The 21443-nt window shown below is 43.0% G+C and overlaps 1 protein-coding gene across 2 annotated transcripts in view; it reads left to right on the top strand.

Annotated features, from left to right (window-relative positions):
• Nucleotides 1-21443, top strand: part of HDAC4 (histone deacetylase 4) — a 270626-nt gene that overhangs the window by 24803 nt on the left and 224380 nt on the right. For both annotated transcript variants that reach the window (XM_074829852.1, XM_074829853.1), the window contains exon 2: nucleotides 3046-3295. In XM_074829852.1, coding sequence (XP_074685953.1) covers nucleotides 3274-3295 — 22 coding nt within the window. In that variant the 5' untranslated portion in view covers nucleotides 3046-3273. The remainder of the gene's footprint in view (nucleotides 1-3045; nucleotides 3296-21443) is intronic.

Below are 21443 nucleotides of genomic sequence, written 5' to 3'. Positions count from 1 at the left end.
TCTTTTTTTCTGCACGCTGGAGCCCAGTGAGTCTGACCTGAGTACGCGTACAGTGAAGCCTGCTGTGCCTGTGATCCCACTCCCCCCGAAAAAGGAAGGTGAGCGACCTGTCTGGCCAAATTAGTTGGTTATGAAGTTACTCATGAGAGGCTCATGCTGCTAGAGATGAACACATACCCATCTGCATCGTGTACAGCGTACGTCTGGGTTAGAAGTGGGCAGGGTGCCTGAGCAGCTCATCCCGGCCATGACCCAGTCCTTGTCTGTGCCCAACGAGCTCGCGAGAAGCGTGCCTCCAGAGAATGCGTGGGGTGGGCTTGCTGTTCTTATGGCCGAGATGTGCAGGCCAGAGGTGATCACTCTCGTCCTAAAAGGCAGTGGAGTAGAAGTAAAATAAGCTCTGTGGGGTTTTTTCGTGTTTTTTGTTTTGGTTTTTTTTTTAAATGAGACAATTTGCTTGAAAAACCCTATAGACCTCCAAATATCCTAGGCATAGGGGTAGACAGCATTGTGCTTCTCCTAATTTGAGAAGTGTTTTTGTGAGATAATGGCAAAAAGACAAATTTACACAAGAATTGTTGCAGATAGGGGGATGATAGCAAGTTGTGACTGCTTTGGAAATGTCTCGTTGGACAGCATTGAGATCCATGCAAGTGGTAACTGAAAATAAGATTTTGGTGGTGGAATAAGTTGGGAGATGATTGCTGTCTGTATCCTAGGAAGGTTTCTTTTGCTTATGCTTTACTCAGTCTTCTAAAATGTAGAACACATTTAGAAAAAAAAAAAGTATAGCTGAACTGAATCTGTAGCTTATCCAACCTGAGCATGGTTATTCTGTTGTCTCTCCTCTTCCCCGGCACTAGCATTACTTAAAACATGCAGAATATTTTGGGTCTCTCATGCCTGACTGAATTTAGATAGGCCTTTGGGGGAAGGAGTGGGAATAGGTAAACTGGTGATACTGTTAAAATGGATTTGCTGCTAATGTTTCAGTCCAGTTTCTTTGGGAAATTCATACATGTCTTTTCACTGTCTGTGATTCTTGCATTGTGAAAATGAGTAGACAGAAATGTGTTAACTCCATTCTGAATCCTTGTCTACAGCTGAGATTGCTTATGCTATAACATTACCTTCTGTTTTTATTGGAAATGAATGATGTTAATATTTTGCTAGTGCTTGATCTGAGCTGACTTGACTCTGTTCAAGAGGATATGCAAATTAATGGAACTGGAAGATCTTGAATGTTTGGGATGGCAGAGACCTGCGGGGATTAGAAATGACACTTAAGTAATTTTCTCTTGAATTTGATGCATAACATGAAAGAGCATTCCAGGTCTTTAAAAATGCAAGATGGGCAGAGGAACTTGGAGAGTAGTAGTGCTGAGACACTTGGGGTAGAGAGAAACAGCCAATTAAAGAGGCTTTTTAATGAAATACTGTAAGGAAGGCCTCTTTGTTCAACAGTGCCTGCCTGGGCATTATTCTGCAAACCAGGGAAGCACCATTACAAAGCAGGGCCCATCATAAGCGCTGGTGGTGGTATTTAAGCCTTAGACCTGGTTTTGCTGTGTTATTGGAAAGGAACACAAATATCTGAGCGTAAGAGCTCTTCCAAGAATGGATGGGACTGCTTGGAATGTAGTGGCACAGATAAATTGTGGACAGATGCTCATTGTGCAAGCGGCAGTAGTAGTTACTATCATAATCATCCCCCGCCCAAGGAATATTGCTGTCTCTTTGCTGGAGGTCACCACACCCTTGGATCTGCTGGTGGAGCAGTTTGGGGTGAGTGCTCCTTGCTCTGCTTTGAGCGGAGTCAGCTGGATTAATGTAGATGGGTTAACTCGTTGGCTTCTACCAGCAGGCTGACTTTGTGGCTGAACTGGGTTAGGGAGTGCTGGGTATAAACTGTTCCTGCTAGCCAAGCTGCCAGGGCCAAAGTGCCTTGTCAGGGCAGCGAGGAACTCCTCCGAGTACCAGCTGTCTGTAAACACATCATACTCAGTATCCAGGAGGGGTTATCATCTGTTGGGAGCCTGAATGCTGGTGGCTTTTTCAGTGCAAAGAGGAGAAATAACCTGTGGTTGTGAAATACTTTGCATAAAGGACACAGTTTGGTTTAATCTGCTTCAGTAGCTTTAGCATGGTTCTGAACATGACCTGCTGGTGGCAGGTCTCTCGGTGTATGTTAAAAAAGAGCAGTCTCCCTGAAATACTCTGCCTGTAAAACATGCCTATATAGAAATACTGGATGCTACTTGGTATAGTGCCAAAAAACCCCTGAACCCCCAAACCTGAACTTCAGGATACCTTGCAGCAGGGTCTTTTGCTGTAAGTATTGCCGGTTGCACCAGAGACACCATCTGTGGGGGCCTCTGAGGTGGGGGTTTCTATAAGCTAGGGTATCTACTACATTTATATTTTTATTTTGGGGGGGGGGCAGGGGTACACTAGGTTGCTAACTCAGTGGGGTTTTTTCTCTCTTCTTCCTCCCTCTAATATACAGCTTAAAAATAATTGGGAACGGTGGCTTTTTTCCCTCTGGGCAGTATGAAGTTGCTTCTTAATAATTTGTTAGAGGCTTGGGCAGAGTGGGAGTGGAATTGATTGTGTGGGTTTTTTTCCTTCCTGCTCCAAGACCACTTCTTGGCACCGAGGAATTTTTCTTTAGACTTCTTTGGGGAACAGATGCGTGGAGTACAGTTACCACTCATACATACGGCTTTTAAAATATGGAAGCTGTTGGACTGAAGAGGCTTCATATGGTGCTGTTGGAAGATAAGAATTAACACGCAAATTTGGGTTTTTAAGACTTGCATATGTAGTTGAAAAGTTTTTTAATTGTGATGTTAAATATTAATCTGCGCTTTTATGGTTATTAATCAAAATTGCATCTATAACTGAAAATTACTTTCTCTGCAACCTTTAATGCCTAAAATAGTTTCCTAGTTTAATCTTCTGGGGATAAATATGTTACATAATGTGTAATTTAAATGGTTGAAAATCTTAATTCTTTAATGTAGACATCTTTTTCTTTAATTGCAGGTTCCCATTTTGAAAGCCATTAGAAGATATTCTGCCACCCTATTGGATTATTTCCTATACAACTCAGCATGTCACTGTGCCCTGGATTTTATAAGGTGGCCATGATTTAATCCCCACTTCCAATTTCTATGTATTGGTGAAGCATTGGAGCTCTTTAGAGCTGCTGTTACTTGTGTGGAAACTGATCCGTCTCGAATCCCTTTTCCAAAGGACTAGACGTTACTAGCAATGAGCTCCCAAAGCCATCCAGGTAAGGGCAAAACCGCTTTAAATCTAGTAACGACAGCAAAACACCGTGTGTTTGTTGCATGAACAGACTTTATTGTGTTGAGATGATAATCCGGTCTCTCTCCCTGGATGACTGCTATATTGAAAACTGAGACTTTGCATGAAGATGAAAAATTGTGTTGGTCTTACCCGAGTTACAAGGAGATCTTGCCATTTTAGGTTTCTGATTGTTGCATTACATACCACTGGAAGTTGTAGGTATTTTCTGAGATGTTAACCAGATGTTTAATTTGTTAAATCTATGCTGATAAGTCTTAACAGTATGTAGTGTACCTCTAAGGAATGGTCATGGTTCTGCTGGTGTGTCTTTATTGATATTTAAGAAAACTCAGTCTTTTAAAGGACTTTTTAGTAGAAAAGAAAACGAGTCAATTGATCCATCTCAATGTTTTCTGGAGAATTATTCCTAATGTGTCTTGTAATTTAAGACATGATTCATCACTACAAAATTGCACATTTCTGTCTGTCAAGAGGATCTGTAGGTACTCAGTTACCTGCTTTTTAGCTTAAAGTTCTCATACATTTGTACTTAGTGAATTTCAGGTAACTTTGGGTTAGGCAGGGTTTTGTGAGCTTGTGCTTTGGAAGAGGAATTTTAATTGCGCTCTAATATGCCTGCTTTGACTGCTTCAGTTTGTGGTAGAGAAAATGACTGCTGGGAAGCAAGTAATCCAACAACGACAAGCCACGTGAAAGTACTTACTTAGCTATGCCTTTGAGAGGTTACTTTTGGGACTTCAGTTTAATCAGTTTTGGGTTAACAGTCAAGTAAGACTAAAGTGCTAAAAGCCAGTGAAGAGCTCCTAAGGTTTAAGGAACTGTATATTTATGGGGAAGAATTTTATATTTGCTTCAGAACTACTTCTAGCAGCTCATTTGTGTTTCGGAGGCTGGGAGCAAGAAACGCTGCAATAAATAGGGAGTTAAGCAGCAGCAGCATTGAAAATCTGACTCTCACGTAGGAACTGAAATGAGTTTATAAGCCTCTAAAATTGTCAGTATTATCAAAAAGGAAAAATCTGGCTTTTACTTCCATAATGTAGCAGTCTCAGATTTTGAAACTTGTTTTTGGTACTATGGGGAGTTGGGAAACTAAGTATATTTGTATGAGTAGAGTGCATTCACCTGTGACACATTTCTCGCAATGTGATGTTTTTAAAGAGATCTGTTCAAGTAAGTGGTTAGTTATTTGAATACTTTCCTGTCTCAAATATGAGTGAGACTGAGGAGCTAATGGTGTCCTGGTTTTTTCTCATTGTGGTGGGATAGGTTAAATATGTATCTACATTCAAAAACCAACAAACCAACCTAACTTGATACTGCTTTACTACTTAAGGAGCAGTTCTCCAGATATTTGGGAAAGCAGGATGTCCTTTTTAGTTGGCCTGTTCTGTTGATGGAGGAGTATTGAAAGCCTACTACTGATTTGTCTTGTTTTCTCTTAATTTATCTGCTAACCTTTACATTTTTTTTTTTATCTTGCCTCTTTTTACTGATTCTGCTACTTTTGCTCAAGTTCTGTGCTGATGCTGTAGCAGGGAGTCACTCAAGAAGAGCTAATGAAAAAAACCAAGAAGCTTCTCGTGTTAAGAAGTGTTTCTGTAATGCTAAAAATCCGTTTGAGCCTACCTTTTCTAACAACCGTGTCTAGAGTGGCCCTTGCTGAGTAGGCTGGTCTAATCAAAACTCAGGGGAGTGGCAGCTCAGCTGGATGGCTTTGGACATAAGTACGTTCTCCTGTGCTGCTGTTCCTAAACCTTCTTGGCCCTTGTCACGTAAGACCTTAGAGTGAGGTATGGGATGGCTCAGTAAGAGTTAAAGTTGTGACTACTATGTGTGTTTGGTGGAATATAAGACTACTAATAGGGGAAAGGTTTTTTTGTCTACTCTGGTAGTCAGCCCTTTCAAAGGTAAGGAAAGGATTGCAGTTTTATTATTAGAAATACAGCTTAAATTTCCTATTGACAGTAACATTGAAATGAAGAACATGTAATAGAAACTCAAGGCCCATCGTCAGTTGGCCCACTGGATATAATTTAAAGAGTGAAAAACGTTCATAAAACTGAAAAAGTGGAGGAAATGATCTTGTGGTGCTGTTTTTCACAGAATGGTGTTCTGCAGGTAGTCTTTATATGAAAATATTTTCACACAGTACCAACTTCCACAGAGTCTTACTTCTCATCAAATGTGGTTGAGAAACTCTCTCTGCGCCCTTTCTAGGCCTTGAGTTCTTATTTTGGTTGTATTTCCAAGCATTGGGTTGAAATTCTACAGTGTATCGTGGTGGCTTTTTACCCCTGGCTTATACTGTGGTATTCTTATTGCCTGTTTCTCTCTTAGAGTCAGTTTTATAATAATCAGTAGAAATATTTTTCCAAACCTTGCCAAAGATGGCATCTGGACTTCTCACGTCAGTTGTGATAGCTATTTTGATTATACGGCTACAGGTAATTATTACTAATGATGTGCACTGTTTAAGAGAAGGCTCTGGCTGAACTCAGCAGCCTATTAAACCTTGCTTCAGTGGATACAAGCTTTCTTCTCTAATCTTCTCCAAACCTATCACTAATGGGATGTTTTAGGACCAGTGCCATAAAACTGTTGCAGCATAGATGAATGAAAGTGGTTTAGGTTTTTTCTTTTTTCCCTTCCACTCTGCAAAGCTCTCTTGTGAGAAGTGTTGGCTACTGAAGGCATCTCACTGAAAAAGGCAACAAAATATGAAGACTAAGAAAAATATGACTTTCCCCTCATTCTTCCTCCATCAATGCCACTTTTCTTGTTATATTTTTCAGTAAACTTTCTCAGAGGATAAGTAGTAACTTTTTGAGGAGTACCAGGTGGGAGAAGTTAATCATCAAAAACTTTCAATGGATAAATCAGTCTGTCTTGGACATAGGGTAAAGACCTTGACCTTTGTTTTCTGAGCCAAAGGCTCTCTCCACAGTCCCTGGCTTGAGCTCTTGTGAACTGAACTTGCCCCAAAACCACACATGGGTGTGCTGTGTGTGTGAGGAGCAGAAGCAGCAGGTGGGCTGCTCGTGTCCCTCTTGTCACAAGCACTGTGTGCCCATCACCGTGTGGTCCCCACTGCTCTGGAGGAACGCCCAGCTCCCTCCAGGTGTCGGTAGGTTTTGTGGATTCCCCAGGCAGGAATGGGAATTGCTTTGGATGGAACTGCTGGGCAGGATGAAGGCAGAGGGGGGAAAGGGACTGAAATTGGAGGGTGGGGTGGCAGCAGGACGGGCTTTCCCCTGCAGTGACGGGAGCAGGAGGCTACGAAGACCTAGTCAGGACAAAGCTCAGAGGCATTGCGTGCCCTTTGGGTTTTGGCAGAGGAACCACTGCTTCTTTGGGTGCTGCAATAAAACTGAAAAAAATGCTGAAATTGTGCTATAAAAGATCAAGTTGCTGCAAAGTATAATTAAGAAAACTGGGCTAATTAAGATAACATTTAGGATTGTGGCAAAGCTTGGGGGGCGCAGGGGAAAGCATATTTCGAGTCACTACTTAACCTGTTATGTTGCCCACAATTTAAACTGACCTTATGTAAGCTGTGGTGCTGACGCCACTCATCTTACCCAGGCTGACTGGGTTGTATGTGATGGAGGGGTATTGGTTGTTTTTTTGTTTTCTTTTTTTTTTTTTTCCTTTCTCTCTTACTGACCTTAAATGATTTCTTACGGTCGCCTTCTACCTCCCCCCCCGCCTTAATTTTCAGTGGCTTGAGTTTCACTATCATTTGGTTCCTTAATCAGTAAAGATTGTTCTGCTGATACTAGTTATACATAAAGATTAGTTTAAAAACCCAAAACACTTAAAGTTAATCACTCAACTGATTTGTATTTGTTTAAAGTTCACTTTCCTTTGTAAAAGCTGAAAATCTCCATGTTCAATGAAGCATTTTGTTTATGAAATGTTATCTTACAGGAATTAGCCAGTCTGAATGCAAATGCTATATTCTTTCTTCGGAGCTACTCTTGCAGAGATGCAAATTTTATTTACATTTTGAAATGCTGAATGTTTGATAATTAGGAATATTGAAGTTTAAGAATGAGCTGCCTATCTGATATGGAAAAATCTGCGGCACGATCATTAAGACTGAGAGGAGATACCAGAGAAAGCAGAAAGCTTCGTGATCACACAACACTGGGAAAATGAGTTAGCAAGTCATGTGCTGTGATTTGCTAGATTGATAAGCACTTTTGTATGGTGTTTTATCTGCTGAGTGTGAGAAGCCACTCTCCTTTCATACTCCGTGGCTCAATGAGGCATGGAAAGCCATTTCATGCACTATACATAAGAGCTTCCCCTGTTAGTCTCTCAAACATTTTGCACCTCAAATAAATATTTTATGTGTTCTCTTTTTAAAGATTAAGAAGTTTCTGTGGAGATGCATTTCAGACTGGCTTTAAATGACACTGACCTACTTTCTGGCAATAATGAGTCTGTTTCTGTAAGTTATCTGGGGGCAAGAGCATTCTTACCATAAACATAAGGACTGAATTCTAGTCCTCCTTTAGCAGGACTGGGGCACAACTGGTGGCTGTCGTCTGAAAAAACATCTGGACATGGTGTATGCCTGCTTCCCCCTACCTGTCTGGTGCTCCAGTTCATTATGGCTGGATTCTTCTAGACTCAGCATTCAGGCTCCTGATCACAATAAAACACTGCTAGTAGTGGGTATAGGTAGAACCTCATTCTCTCTGATGCTGTCTTTTCTCTGCATGGAAATACAAAGATTTCTCCAGACCTGTCCTCTTGCCACACTGCCATGTGTGTGCTTCATGGGAAGCTGAAGTTTTGGGGAAAAGTTCAACTGTTTAGCAGGCCCAGCAGAGGTAACAGGACCTCCTCTGAAGGGATGCTGATGCCTGTCCTTGACAGCACTAGGGTAAGTGTTGAGCATGTGAAGTAGGAATGCAGTAGCAAGAGCTACTGCTGTGCCTTGAAGCTGTTGCCCTGAGCAGTCTTGTCCCCCGGCTTTGAGAGGGAATTTGAGGTTGGTTGAGAAGTAAACTCAGCAGCAAGATCTGGCAGTAAGAAGCTTTGGTTAGAAAGCTGAAAACCCTTGTGGATGGGAACTGTGCATGTCTTCATTTACTTTTCTTTCTTCAACCTACAACAGAATGCCTACTCCACCTGCATTTGGATTCCTATGTGTCTGTAAGCTGAGCCTGTCCTGGATTTCCTTTAAGAAGGAAAGTATCATTTTGAGGACCTTGAAAGTTTTAAGGCTTCTACCATGAAACCTGTGAAGTTTTCACTTTCTGGAGCATCAAATAGCAGAGACTTTCTGTACAAGGTTTTTATTGTACCCTCAAAAGAAGAGAATTGTTTTGTGCTTCAACTTGGGGTTCAAGTTGAAGTTCCTTCTAGGTCAGTGTCCCTGCTAAGTACATTCCTCTCATTTCTACTTTTTCTTTAAATGTAGTTCTTGCACTTTGGAATTCTTTAAAAGCCTGTTTCTAAAGTAAGTTTTTTTGCTTGTGATGTATCTTGCAGTGCAAAGATGAGAAGCAGGTACTTACGATGACAGACAGAGAACTCTGAATTATTTTGAATGAGGTACAAAGTAGGAAAAAGATAGAAAAAGGTCACGTGATAATATTTGAGATAGTCCTTGGGACCTTGCATCTCACTTGGAAAGGAGAGAAACCTTTTTCTATATGGTTACTACATTTTTTTGTTACTCACTTTTGGTCAACCTCAGTTTGATCTGTGTCTTACCTCACGTGTGCTTCCCCAGATTACATTTGTTACCGGACTGTAACAAGGAGTGTATTCTCAGTGTTTATTTTAAGTTATTCGGCTTGTCATCTTTGTGCCAGGCTCTCACACTGATGAGGTTTGTTCATGTGCCTTGATGTGGTCAGATCAATTAGGACAGAGCTGGTGTTGAAGGAAGGTTTTGGTCATCCCACTGATTCTGAAAGTGATTCAAGAGCAGGGGCTGAAAATCCACTTATTCTCAGGTGGATGTCAGCCATACATGGCATTTTTCATCCTTTAAGTCTAGAAAATCAGCTGCCTGGCTACCTGTGCTTTGATAGGTACTGCTTACCCTCACTGCAAAAGAAAAAATACTGCCTTCTTTTTGAGAGCTGTTGGTCAACAGCTTTTAGAGGTGGGTTTTTTTGTTTGTTTAAGAAATTTTCATACTGTTGGGTTGGGGAGGAGAGTGGAGAAACAATTGCAATGATGTTTCTTCTTTTAGTGTAGTTTTCAGTATATTTTTTTCCATCCATTAACATCTGTAGATACTGACTTTACAGACAGAAAATAGCCAGGAGTGACTGAATATGGAGTATCAGATGCCTGACTGGAGAAGGAAAAACTGGACATACTAATTCTCCCATCCTTCAGTAAAGGCTTGTCAAGTCCCTTTCCCCCATAGGTTGTAATATACCATGAATTTCCCCTCACCCTTTGTTCTTTTCTATTTAGGCTGTTAAGCAAAAAAGGCCTTTGAAGTGCACTGACACCTACAAGGTTTGAGGTACCAAGTGGAGTGGTCAAAGGTCTGGGTAAAGCATGCAATACTTTTCTTGGCCAAACTGTGATAGCGGAAATATTACATATATATGTAATAATAAATACACGAGAATGATTTTATTCATAGGCACCACCTATGAAATACAACATTGCATGGATTTTAGGGTGGTTTTCTAGTTTTCATGAATTTACACTTAAGAGCATTAAAGATGCTCAGTGGGGTTAGATCTCAAATAATTGATCTAACTAATTAACTGGCACAATTGCTGAGGTAGGATGGGCAGAGATTAACTCTCTCTGCAGCTGCGCTTCGGAGTAAAACTGCAGTGTCCACTTTGGTTTTTAGCCCTTGTGATGGTCTGGCCAAATGGAGACTCTCTGGCCACTTGTGCAGTGTGTTGCTGTTATCTTTTCTATTCCTATCCCTTCTCCCTCCTTTTTTTTTTTTTTTTTCTTTCCCCTATTTGCTTGAATCGTGGGACTTGGCTTTCTTCTCCCTTGTCCACTGGTGTTTGAGAGCTAGAGGCTGGCTGGGGCAGGGGCCACAGCTCCAGTGACTTTCTTGCAAGAAGAAAACAGGCAAGGGAATCTCCATTAGCATCTTTGATGTGCTCACTAATGAGAATTGTGGCATACAATTAATTCTTCCTTCAAGAAAAACTAAAAATATATCAGCAGATCTTTTAAACATTTTGTTTCTATAACCTAAATCAAAATACTGTTTCATCAGTTACTGGGAAAATCAGATGCTTTACCTGCAGTGCCCTTGTTTGCTTTAAAATACTCAGCATCTCTTGGTGTTCCCCCCAGGAACTACTGTCATGGTTTGGCTAGATGATGCTTGATAGACTGATGTGCTGAAATGTTGAAGCAAATTTTTAGCCTTTCAAAAGGGTGAACCTAATATTAAACTTTGCACTTACTGAAAGCTGAATTGCATACAGAAGAATATACGTGGGCTTTTTTGAGATCCTCCTGTCTCCCTGTGATCTCTTTAAAACTGAACTAGATCAAGATTACTTAATGTCTTCTTTCAAACAAAAGAAATGTGTGCTGACTGTAACAATTTAGGAATTTGTCTTGAATTTCAAACATGATTCAAGCTTATCTGTTTTTTAAGCATTGAAAAATCAAGTAGTATGTAAAAGCCCTTCAGGACTAGACCAGATCCGGCAGTATCCTGGAAAGCTGCTGTTGCAGCTTATGAACCTTATAGCAGAGCCATGCTCTGCCTTCCCCTGGCTCCGTGGGTTACTGGCTTGCTGACTTCCCATCCGTGCTGCTGTCAGCCCAAGGGCAGAGTCTGTATATCAAGACTATAATGGGGAATATTGGCTAGTTAATATGCAAGTTCTGCAACTAAGTCTGTTTACGAAGTGCTGCTAAGCTGCTTCTCTTTGGTTAACTTCCCTGAGGGGGGTGGTACAGTGTGTCCTCCTGATTGTGAAGGCCCTTCCTTGTCCACCTGTGTCGTGGTTTGAACTCGGAGGGCAACTGAGGACCATGCAGCTGCTCACACCCCCCTTACCCCCAGCACTGAGAAGGGAAAAAACAAGCAGAGATGCTGCTCACGTCCCCCTTCTCCTTCCAGCATTGGGAAGGAGAAAAGGACAAGGTCCAGGAAATTGAGATAAGTATGGGGAGGGGTGAACTCATCCATTATTGACACAGGCAAAAGAAAGGCTCGTTAGGGAAAGAAAAAAACCCCATAAATTTTATCCAGGCACTGCCAACAACGCTTAACAGACAGAGTAGGACCATGAGAAGCGTTACCACATCCTGAAAACACCTTCCTTCATCCCTCCCTTCTTCCCAGGCTCAGCTTTGCTCCTGATACCCCTGCGTCTTCCTCCTCAGCGGTGCAGGGGGCAGGCAGTGGCGAGTGTGGTCAGCCCTGCCACTTCTTCCACCTTGGGGTGGGAAGGGGGTGGACAGGTGGACTTCTGACATTCCTTCCCTGTCCCAGCATGGTCCCTCTCTCACAGGAGACAGTCCTCCACAAACCAGCTCCAACAGGAGTCACTCCTGCGGGCGTGTGGGTCACCTCCACATGTTGCAGTTCTCCCAGCACTGAACTACAGTAGCGGGGACTTCTTTCCACAGGGTCTTGGCCGCCCCCTTTGGGTGCAGTCACCTGTCCCGGGATGGGGCCCCCCACAGGCTGCCAATTGGTATCTGCTCCATCGCAGACCCCCGTGGGTGGCAGAGGGGGACAGCTCTGCTATCTCACCATGGGATACAGGGGAGTCTCTGCTCTGGCACATCTCCCCCCTGCCTTCTCTTCCTTTCTTCCTCTGACCTCAGTGTTTGCACAGATGTTCTCCTTGCAACTTCTCCTCACAACTCCCACCACTCCTCCTAGGTTCCCCCTCTTAAATATGTTATTGCAGAGCCACAACTAATTGGCCTGGGCTTGCTGCAAAGGCGGGTCCGACTTGGAGCCAGGAGAGCTTTGAGAAGCTTCTCACAGGGGGCCACAGCTGCATGTAGCCCCTTCCCTCGCTACTAAAAAACCCCTGTCACTCACTCAGAGCAGGACAGCCTGTCAGCCAGAAACTCAGCTTGAAGGTACCACTGGTGGCACCAGTTTTTGAGCGTTACCAGAAGCCCATGCATGTGTGTGAGGTTCAGTGGGGCATTGTTAACCCTCCTTTGAAACCCAGCAGTACAGGCTTTGCCAGGGAATCCAAAACTAGACTTAATTTTCCTAGTGGTTGTATGTGCTCTGCTCAACTTTGATGTAGCAACATCAAATTTATTTTGAAGGCCTGAATTGTGAAGTCTGAGTATGTTCTGCAAGGATGGCTGTGCAAGGTCAGCCCTGGGGAGACCAGGTCCAGGAGCCTGACCACATCAAGCTGTGGATGCCTGGGAAAGAGGGTAACAACAGGTAAGATTGTGGCAACAGCTGTTAATACTCCCTCTTAACTTCTAGTCAAGTGTGACTTGGATTTTTCTGGGGGCTAAGCGTGGTAAGTTTTACTTCATCGGACCTATTTCTGTTTCTGTCATCTGCCCAGTTGCTTTTGGAAGCTGCTTAAGCGTTGGCGTTTGTAGGGAATTGCAGAGTTGGACCTTGCAGCGTGAGGAACGTTGCATTGTATCCCTCTGCTTCAGAGCTCCTGTGGCTGAAATTGATGTTTCTGAGGGTCTGCTTCCTTCCACTGAGTTGAGGAGTGGAGTGGTGGCATCTGAGCTCTTCACTGTAAGCACCGGAGCTGGCATACTGGTGGAGATAAGTTGTACAAAACCGTTCCATCAGTTCTGTTTTGCACTGGTTTGGTTGTACCAAGGGTTGAATAATCCCAGCACTGAGAAAAAAATCTTCCTTTGTGTATTGATACTTGACTTGAACACGAGCAAAGAGTATTTTGCCAGTGCCATCTTCTCTTCCAGGAGAAACTTCCAACTGTGGGCAAGGTAGAGTTGCTTGCAGTAGAGGGGACTACTGGAAACCCTCACTGTGCTGTAGCTGTGCTCTGTGGTAGGGCTAGGATCAGGATGTTGGAGAAATGACAGATGAATTCAAAGAAATCATTTTTTAAAAAAATCAATCCTGACCCTTTCACTATTCAAGAATCTATGTACTCATTTTGTTTGTAGCTGTTATGTTGCCAAACCACATAAATAGCTTTATAGGGAAAATTGTAATAGGAGTGAGGTCTAGTTTGTGAGCTTTGAACTGCTAGCCTTGGCTTCAGGTAACCATTTTGTCCTGAAAGGCTGCTGCTGTAGTCGTGTAACCCCACCAGACTTTATGTAATAGCAAGGAGCCTTGGGGGTGAGGGGGTGTGGGGTTTGATGCCTCTCTTGGCAGTGTACTCATTGTGTATTTTGACTTTTTTTTAAATAGATGTTGCTGTCCATGAACTACCGTGTAATGACTCTTTGCTGTCAGGTTTCATCTTCTAATCAATAGACCAAGATCAATGCAGTTATTTGTACATGCGGTCACTTCAGATATACAGCTAGTCAAGTTGGGTGCAGACGGGAGATAGGTGATGCCCCTTCGGTTGCTTTACTTGTTGAGAGATAAGAGGGCAGGTTTTTTTACTACTTGTGTAAAGTTGGTTCCAGTATTTTCGATCAATTGACAATTTTTCAGGCAGGAAACCCTTAAAGCCTGGTGATTTTAAGATAATCCATTGAGAAGGATTTCTTGCTATTCTGTTTCAGCATTCAAAACTTGCACTTTCTAGCTAAGCAGACTTTTGCTTTATGCTGGCTGTTTTAAACGTGTTAGTTTAAAACTTTTTTCACACTAGTGTGCTCCTCTTCTATAAAATGCTTGAGCTGCTCTTGTGGGAAGACATAAAAGCCTGAACTAGACCAAGCTCTTTTGACCAAACTCTTCTCTGGTCAAAAAATAACCCAGAACAATAAAAAGACCAGAGCCCATACACCAAACTCCAGTAGTCCATCCAAGTATTGAATCTTTAACATCTGTCACTTTAGGAAAAATCTCTGAAACTTCCAAGTGCTTGCTTTATTCTAAATAAGGTACCACTGGTCTCTTACAACCTTTGCCAGGAGAAGGCATGAGATCCTTACAGCTTAACAAACCGTGAAGGGCTTTGGCATCTGTTCCCCGCCAGCAGCAAGTATCTGATTGGCATTAGATTTTTTTTTTTTTTTTTCCTTTCCAGCAGGTGGAAGGCCTGTTCTGCAGGCTCGTAACTCTTGACAGGTTTATCATGATGGCTTCTTGGCAGGTAGGGGTGATGCTGTTCATTCAGTCTGCCTTAAAGATTCTTGCTTTTTTTTTTTTCTTTTCTATAAAATGTAGCTTGTGCAGTAGATATTTCAAATAGGCCATGGGACTTTTGCCTCTGGTTTACTTCTCAGTATCCAGAATTGCAGCATGTAGAGCCAACTTGCAAGGTCAGTATCCCTTAATTGTCACCTCTGCCTCCCCCAAATGTGTTTGGGACAGGGTGATCTGAACAAACATAGAATCAGCTTCTGTTAACAAAGGTTTGAGAATGCTCTGAATTAGTCTTTTCACATGTTTTCTTTTCACGAGGAAAGATATGCATAATAGTTCTGTTCAGGCACTGGCTTCTTGTGATTTCCAGAGTCTTTCTAAAGTCACTGCTATGCAAAAGTTGCCCTTTAAATTTTTTTTTTTTTTGATCATATTCGTCGTGCAAGACCTCAACTTGTTGTTTTTAGCAGTTCACCAAAGTGCTTTCTAACTGGGCGCTTAAAGAGAATTCCTCCTCCTCCACTGATTAATTTCTGGCATGGAGCATGAAATAGCTCTTGCGTCAATAAATCGTCACAACCTTTGCTTGTCTCTGTCAGCGTAAATACAGTTGGACTCTAACATGCCCGAAAGTAGGCCAGAGGTTGCTAATTTTGCAGCTGTAAAGTGGTCAAGTCCGAGAGAGTGCTGTGGGATGTGCATGCTTGGTGGGATATCAGAGCTGCTGCATTTCAGGTTACAAGTTGGGCCCCTTTTCCCCTCTGTTAACTTCTTACATTCTGGAATTGTATTTTATATAAAAGGTACTGTTTTACAACTGTCTTAGACGATAATGTTTTTAGGTGCATTTGTGTTATTTACTAGAACAAATGTGTGTGTTTTTATAGCTATGAGCAAGCCAAATGCCTTTCTTGTCATACTTCAGTTGCTTGGGTTATGTTTATGCTAGTTATGAAACAAAAATCACCAGCCTGCCGTGACCCTGGTACTCCAGGCTTTGCTGATTTTCTTCAGTGAACTTGGGTGCTCCTCACACCTGCTTACTTCTTGCTACCCGGGTACGTATCAGTTGTTTCACAGCTCGGCTGCTGCAGTCCTCTGCTCCAAGGCTACCTGCGTAGCCTTGTCACTTTGGAGATGCAGCCGGGCTCAGAAGAGCGTCTGCGATGGTTCTTGGCTGTGCCTGCTTCGTGCTCGACGTCTTTGGGGGGGCTGCTGAGTTGAGTTCGAGACCTCGTTTCACTTCTTCACCTTTGGTCACTTGGGAAGGCTGGCTTTTGAGCTGGTTGTTCAGACTGTTTTTTTTTTTTCTTCCGGTAATTCTGCAAAGCAGAACTGGTGTTTGCTTTTGTCAGGGAGAATATGGATAACATTGCACTAAAGAATTGGAAGTGTTGGGCTTAATTGCCCAAAGTAATTGGGCAACAGTTACTTGATCTTTAGGTGTTCTAGCAATCCCATGAAAGAAACTTTCTACAAAGCCATTTGCTTGAACAACTGTTGTGCAAACTGGATGCTGAATGCTTCAGGAAATGGAAGGTAAGAAACATGGTAAATGACTTAGCAAATTTTAAAGATAGGGTAGAACTTAATTTTTGGGAAATGTAGTGTTTATATTTATTAAGTAGGTGGAAGAAAACTTGTATTTAATTGCAAGGATGACAGCACGCTTCAGGTATGCCAGTCACTGCTATTTGTATGCCTGTCTCAGTTAAGAGATCCAGTTGCAAGCCTAGTCTTATCTAAAAAGGAAAAAAAAAAGTACAACTGAACACTAAAGCTCATCTTTAAGTTGCTTTTCTATTGCAAAAAGCAGTGCAAGGTGTTTGGGGATTTTTTAAAAATGTTTTTTGTTTGTTTCTTTCTCTGAGTGAAGTAAAATCCTTCTCTGCAACAAGCTTACTACTGATGGTAACCAGGATCTACCATATGTCATCCAGGTATTGCTGTGTGTGTTGTGACAAGGTATGGCCATGTCAGGGTAAGACGAGTGGTGCCACTCGGCTCGTGGGCTGCTGTGGACGCCTGCAGCTTGCTGTCAGTGTATGGCCAGAGCTGCCTCTTTGCTGGAGTAGCTCTCTAAAGCCATTGCAAAAAATGTTAGTAGTTTATTGACTCTCAGTAAAGCAGGAAAGGAGCAAAGTGAAAATGTGAGGTGTTTGAAGTGACTGAATACTATGAAATGTTGTCCTGCTGATTAAGACACACCGAAGAAATGTGTATAAGTGATGGACTTAGGTTTAAAGATGTTTTTTTTCCCATCACAGAGTAGCTGCAGTCTGACACTTCAGACTTAGTCTTCTTTCTGTGTTTTGATTCTTGTAGAGAAGCGCGAGGGACCTGCTGAAGAGGCTGAAATGATACGTGTGCAGCTGCTTGTCAGTGCGAGGTTGGGATAAAACCTGCTGCTTCCCTGAGACTCCAGCAGTTTCTGCTTGGAGAATGCCCTGACGAAGCAGCGTTTGGTCTTTCTGGAAGCATCTTCTTCCTCCTACTTGCATCACTGTACCAGTGTCCCTGCAGCTCCCCTACCTGTAAACTGAGTAGTTGAGCTGACTCGATGGACCAAATGGCAGAGAAATTTCTAAAATTAGATGTATTTTCTTTTTTTATTCTCTTAATCTGTATCTAAATACAAACAAACACTACTGGTGGAGGGGCAGGGGAAAATTTCTAGACATCCCACTCGTGGATGAAAGCTTTTGAAGTTATTTTTGCCAATTTTGAGAAACCAGCTGCAGCTACTATGAAACAAACTGTTTGTTTCATAATAAACTTAGGCAAATATTCTTTCTGTCCTTTGGAAAACAAACAATCTGTTGATACTAATGCCCATGTCAGCCTTCTGCAGGCAGGAGGAAGCCTGAAAGGGCAGGCCTTGTGTTTTTAAATACTTTCAGAGATGTAATATGTGTCCGTTTGAGAAAACTGTCCACTTAAAGTTGACTTTGTTGCCAGAAAGGAAAGTATGGCTTGTTCTCAGCCCAAAGCGGGCGTTTGACAAGCTCTGTATTTTCTAATACAGGATAATTCATCATGTGCCAACTGTTAGACCTACAGCATTTATGTCTCCCCTTTCACTTCCTTCTCCTCTCCTTAGTTGTAAACTAGTATTCAGGAAGAGATTTAGATGTTTTGGTCAAGTTTAATGCATAGTATGTGCAGAGAATATTCTTCCCTGCCCTTTTTCCCATTAGGGCTTGAGACTTGAGAATGAAAGCATTTCTTTAACAGTATTTCACTGTGTAGTTTTATTCTTACGTGTGAGATGTGCCTGGTGGTGCCAGAGAAGCCACAAGATGTTGAACATTGCAGGAAAAGGCAGCAGTGGTTATGTCACTGGCTTTTTGGCAGCTGCTTGCCCATACCTGTGTTGGTGTGCAGACTGCGTGTGCTTTTCCTGCTTTTAATTGTAAATTCAGATGGCGGTGTTAATGCTTTTGTGCTGTTCCTGTAGTGAGGGTCTGTGTCTAGCCTGAATCGGAGGATCCTGGCAGAAGGTGACTGCTCAGGAGTGTATGATGCTGTTAGACAGCAACAAGGCTGTTTGGAGTTGGCTCAGGGATGTGGGGTTATTGTATTCATGTGTGTGTAATGTGTGTGTGTGTATATTTATGTCTATCCTAACTCTACCTTGGTTACTAAAGCTTGAGTTTGTGAAGGGCTGTTTGTTGAAGCTGACTGTGGGGTCATCCTTTGGTGCAGATACCAACTCTGCAGTGGGTACAGATCCTGTTCGCTAGGGTGAGTGATACTGCTGCATTGCCACTCGTCTGTCTGTCTGGCCTCCTCCCATCTGAACTGGCAAAAGTTTATTCCTTAGGGCCTGTTTGGCGTGGGCTGATGTTGGATCGGGTTGCTTCTGAAGTCTGATGTTGTTTTGGGGTGTTGTAGCCTGCTCATCACAGGCATGCTCATTTTCCCTGATTCAGGTGTCTAACATACCTTTAAATAAATGGGGTATTAGTATGGTGTGCTGTAGATGATAGGTGATGTTGGGCTAAAGACAGACTCCCGAACTGCTGAGTAAAGCTGTGTATTAAATCAAGGTGTGCTTTGCTTTTCCTTTTCCCTGGGAACTGGTTGCTGAAGAGCTGGAGATTAAATACCCACGTTAATCAGGCTGGGATGTGGCATGGTTATTTCCCTCCACGGAGGTGAGGGTTGATCCTGAGAGCTTTCTGGGCTGGAAGGTGCCCAGCACTGACCATTACATGTCGAGTTGTCTCTTTGGCTTCCTTTGTGCCTGAAGTCCCAAGAGGTGACCTCTGAGAAGTTGCTGCCCTGTCTAATGCTTGCTGCAGTATCAGCCTTCACGGGTGCTCGTTCCTGGATCATCCAGCATGCTGGCAGTGCCCATCACAGCATGCACAGAGTGTGGTAGGATGCATCTAGCAACATTTTTGTAAAATTTTGAGTTTGGCCAGCCTTGCTAAGACTTTGGATAAGCAGGTTAAAACTGGACACACACACACAGTGCGGCCTTTGCCTGGCCAACAAGTTAGTAATGCATTTGCTCTGGGTGTGTTGGTCTCAAAGGAAGGGCAGATGACGCTGCTGCTGAGTAGATGCTTTCACTGAAAGCCAGTCCTTGCTTGCCTTGCTGTTGTCCTGCTAAGGCTACAATACCTGTCAGACCCTCAGCAGCTCCTCATCAATATTGGGCTGTAAAGAGGGCAGACCACAGCAGCCCCTGCATTGATTGGGACTTCCAGCAGGAAGCAAGGGGCCCTTGTAGCCTAAAACTGTATCGGTTTCCTTCCTTCTGGAAGGAATTTAAAAATAGCTTCATACGGGCTCTAAAATTCCTTCTCTGCGTATTTTGGTTTGTATTTTACTGTTGAAGCTGCTTTCTTCATGAGAGGCTGCCTGGAGAATAGTTATTCAGGAACTGCCAGTCGTGAGCGTTGGATTTCTGTAGCTGTGGGAGCCGGACTCTGCTGGCCTGCGGTGCCGTGGGACGAGCCCTCCCTCCTGGGGAAGGTGAGCTGGAAGCAGGGCTGGCTTAAAAGAGTGTGGTTGCGGTGTTTCGTTTTGCTTTGTGAACTCCTGAAGCCTGCAGATCTCTGCAGAAGGAACTTGTTTTTATATTGAAATAATTATGCTTGTAGTTACTTTAGACACAGATGTATTTGTGGCTTTAGCAAGAAAGAGTATGAGACATAGTTGCGTTGGAAGATTATTTTTTGTTGTGCTAGAAACTCCTTTTTTCTCTTGAAAGAAACAAGCATGGGATTATTTCTTTTGAACTCTAGTGGCTTTTTCCCCCCCCCGATATTTTAAACTGGAATTATTTTGCACTAAGAATTAGTAAGTAGTGTTTAGAAACTGGTGTCAGTGAGACAGTAACTGGCTCTTATTTTGAAAGAGGCAGAGTGCTCAGTATTCACTCTCTTAATATCTTTTTTTTTTTACTGTTTTCCTGCAAGACTGCATTTTCATCATGTCTCCGAGCTTGACTGTTTTTGTCACATTTGCAAGTTGTTAATGACATCCTGGTTTGTTAATATATTCTTTGTATTGGCAAATTTTAAGTGATTTATCGGCTTAGATCCCCTTTATTTACTTCCCTGCCACTTCCAAGTTAGTAATTTTGCTGACTAAGCTGTGCAGAGGATACCTTTGTGCACGGGGAAGACAAGGGGAGGAAAACTCAGACTGGGGTGTTTCTCCTCCTTCCTCCTCACAAATTGAAACTAACGGAGCTTGCTGGATGCTTTCACTGATCGCCTGCTGATTCCTTTAACTAGAAAATTTCTAACTTGGAGCTTCCACATACCCGATTCATGTGTTAGATGCACTCAGAGGTATTTGAGCTGGAAGGCTCTTAAACACGACTAAAGCAGACAGCCCTGCCTCTGCTAGGGAAGTCTGGGCTGCATGCGCTGTTGCTGGGCTCTAAATTTTAGATGTCAAGAAAATAAATTCAGCTGTGTGGGTTTGGGTTTGCCCCCCCCCCCCCCCCCCCCCCCCCCCCCGGTATTGGACTTGTGAAATGCTGCTGTGGACCTCTTTCCAGGATAACAAACACTGAAACATCTAATTATGGATCAGTCTCTCATTCCAAGCATCACATGCTCACAGGGCTTTTTGATACATCGCGCAGATTCTTCAAACCACTGACCTTTGCAGAGTGCCCTTGGCTGTGCCAGCAGAGAAGCATGCTGGCAGCTTAAAGATGTTTTGTCTGGCATTTGAGCAGAAGTGAAAACTTATTGCTGGTGGAAACAGATGAGAGGGCAGAAAATGCAATGTGTGCCGAGGCTTTGGATGTCTGGCATTGTCTGATGGTGAACGGCTGTGGCAGTTTGTTCTCCTGTGTTGAAAGGTGACGTTAATGTTGAAAGCTCGGGGGGTTAAGCACAAATTGGACAGTCATTGCGACAGCTGTGTTGTCAGCCGTGGTTTGCTGGCTGTGTGCAGCTCTTTATTAATTGGACTGTCCCATAAATAAGCAGTTGTACACAGCCTTACGCACGCGATTCTTTGCAACGCTGCCGCACCGTAGCGGAGCAGCCAGATGTCACAACTCACTCCCGATTGTTCTCAGCAGGTAAAGCTACAGGAAGAAAACACCTACAGCTCTGGAAGAGACAATAGCTGAGTGGAGGGAGCTGGGGGTGATGCATGTGAAGGATATGTGATTTGTGATACCGGAGGCTTAAAGGCAAAAATAGCGTCATTTATAATAGTAAAAGTGAAGGCTTCTGCACTACGCCTTTGCATTCTGCCAGTCTGTAATGAATGGAGGAGTAGTTTGCTTACAGATGACAAGCAGGAATGAATAACTACTTAAAATTTTGGTGCTGAAGAAACAGCTTTTTCCTTTTTCATCTTGGCCTCCGAGAAAGTCAGAGCCATGTAGCCCCTTTTCTCACAGTCGCGTGCTGCTCTAAATAAAAATGTCAGG

Source organism: Strix aluco, chromosome 6 (assembly GCF_031877795.1).
Source record: "Strix aluco isolate bStrAlu1 chromosome 6, bStrAlu1.hap1, whole genome shotgun sequence".
NCBI lineage: Eukaryota > Metazoa > Chordata > Aves > Strigiformes > Strigidae > Strix > Strix aluco.
This window is presented reverse-complemented; position numbering and strand designations above follow the sequence as displayed.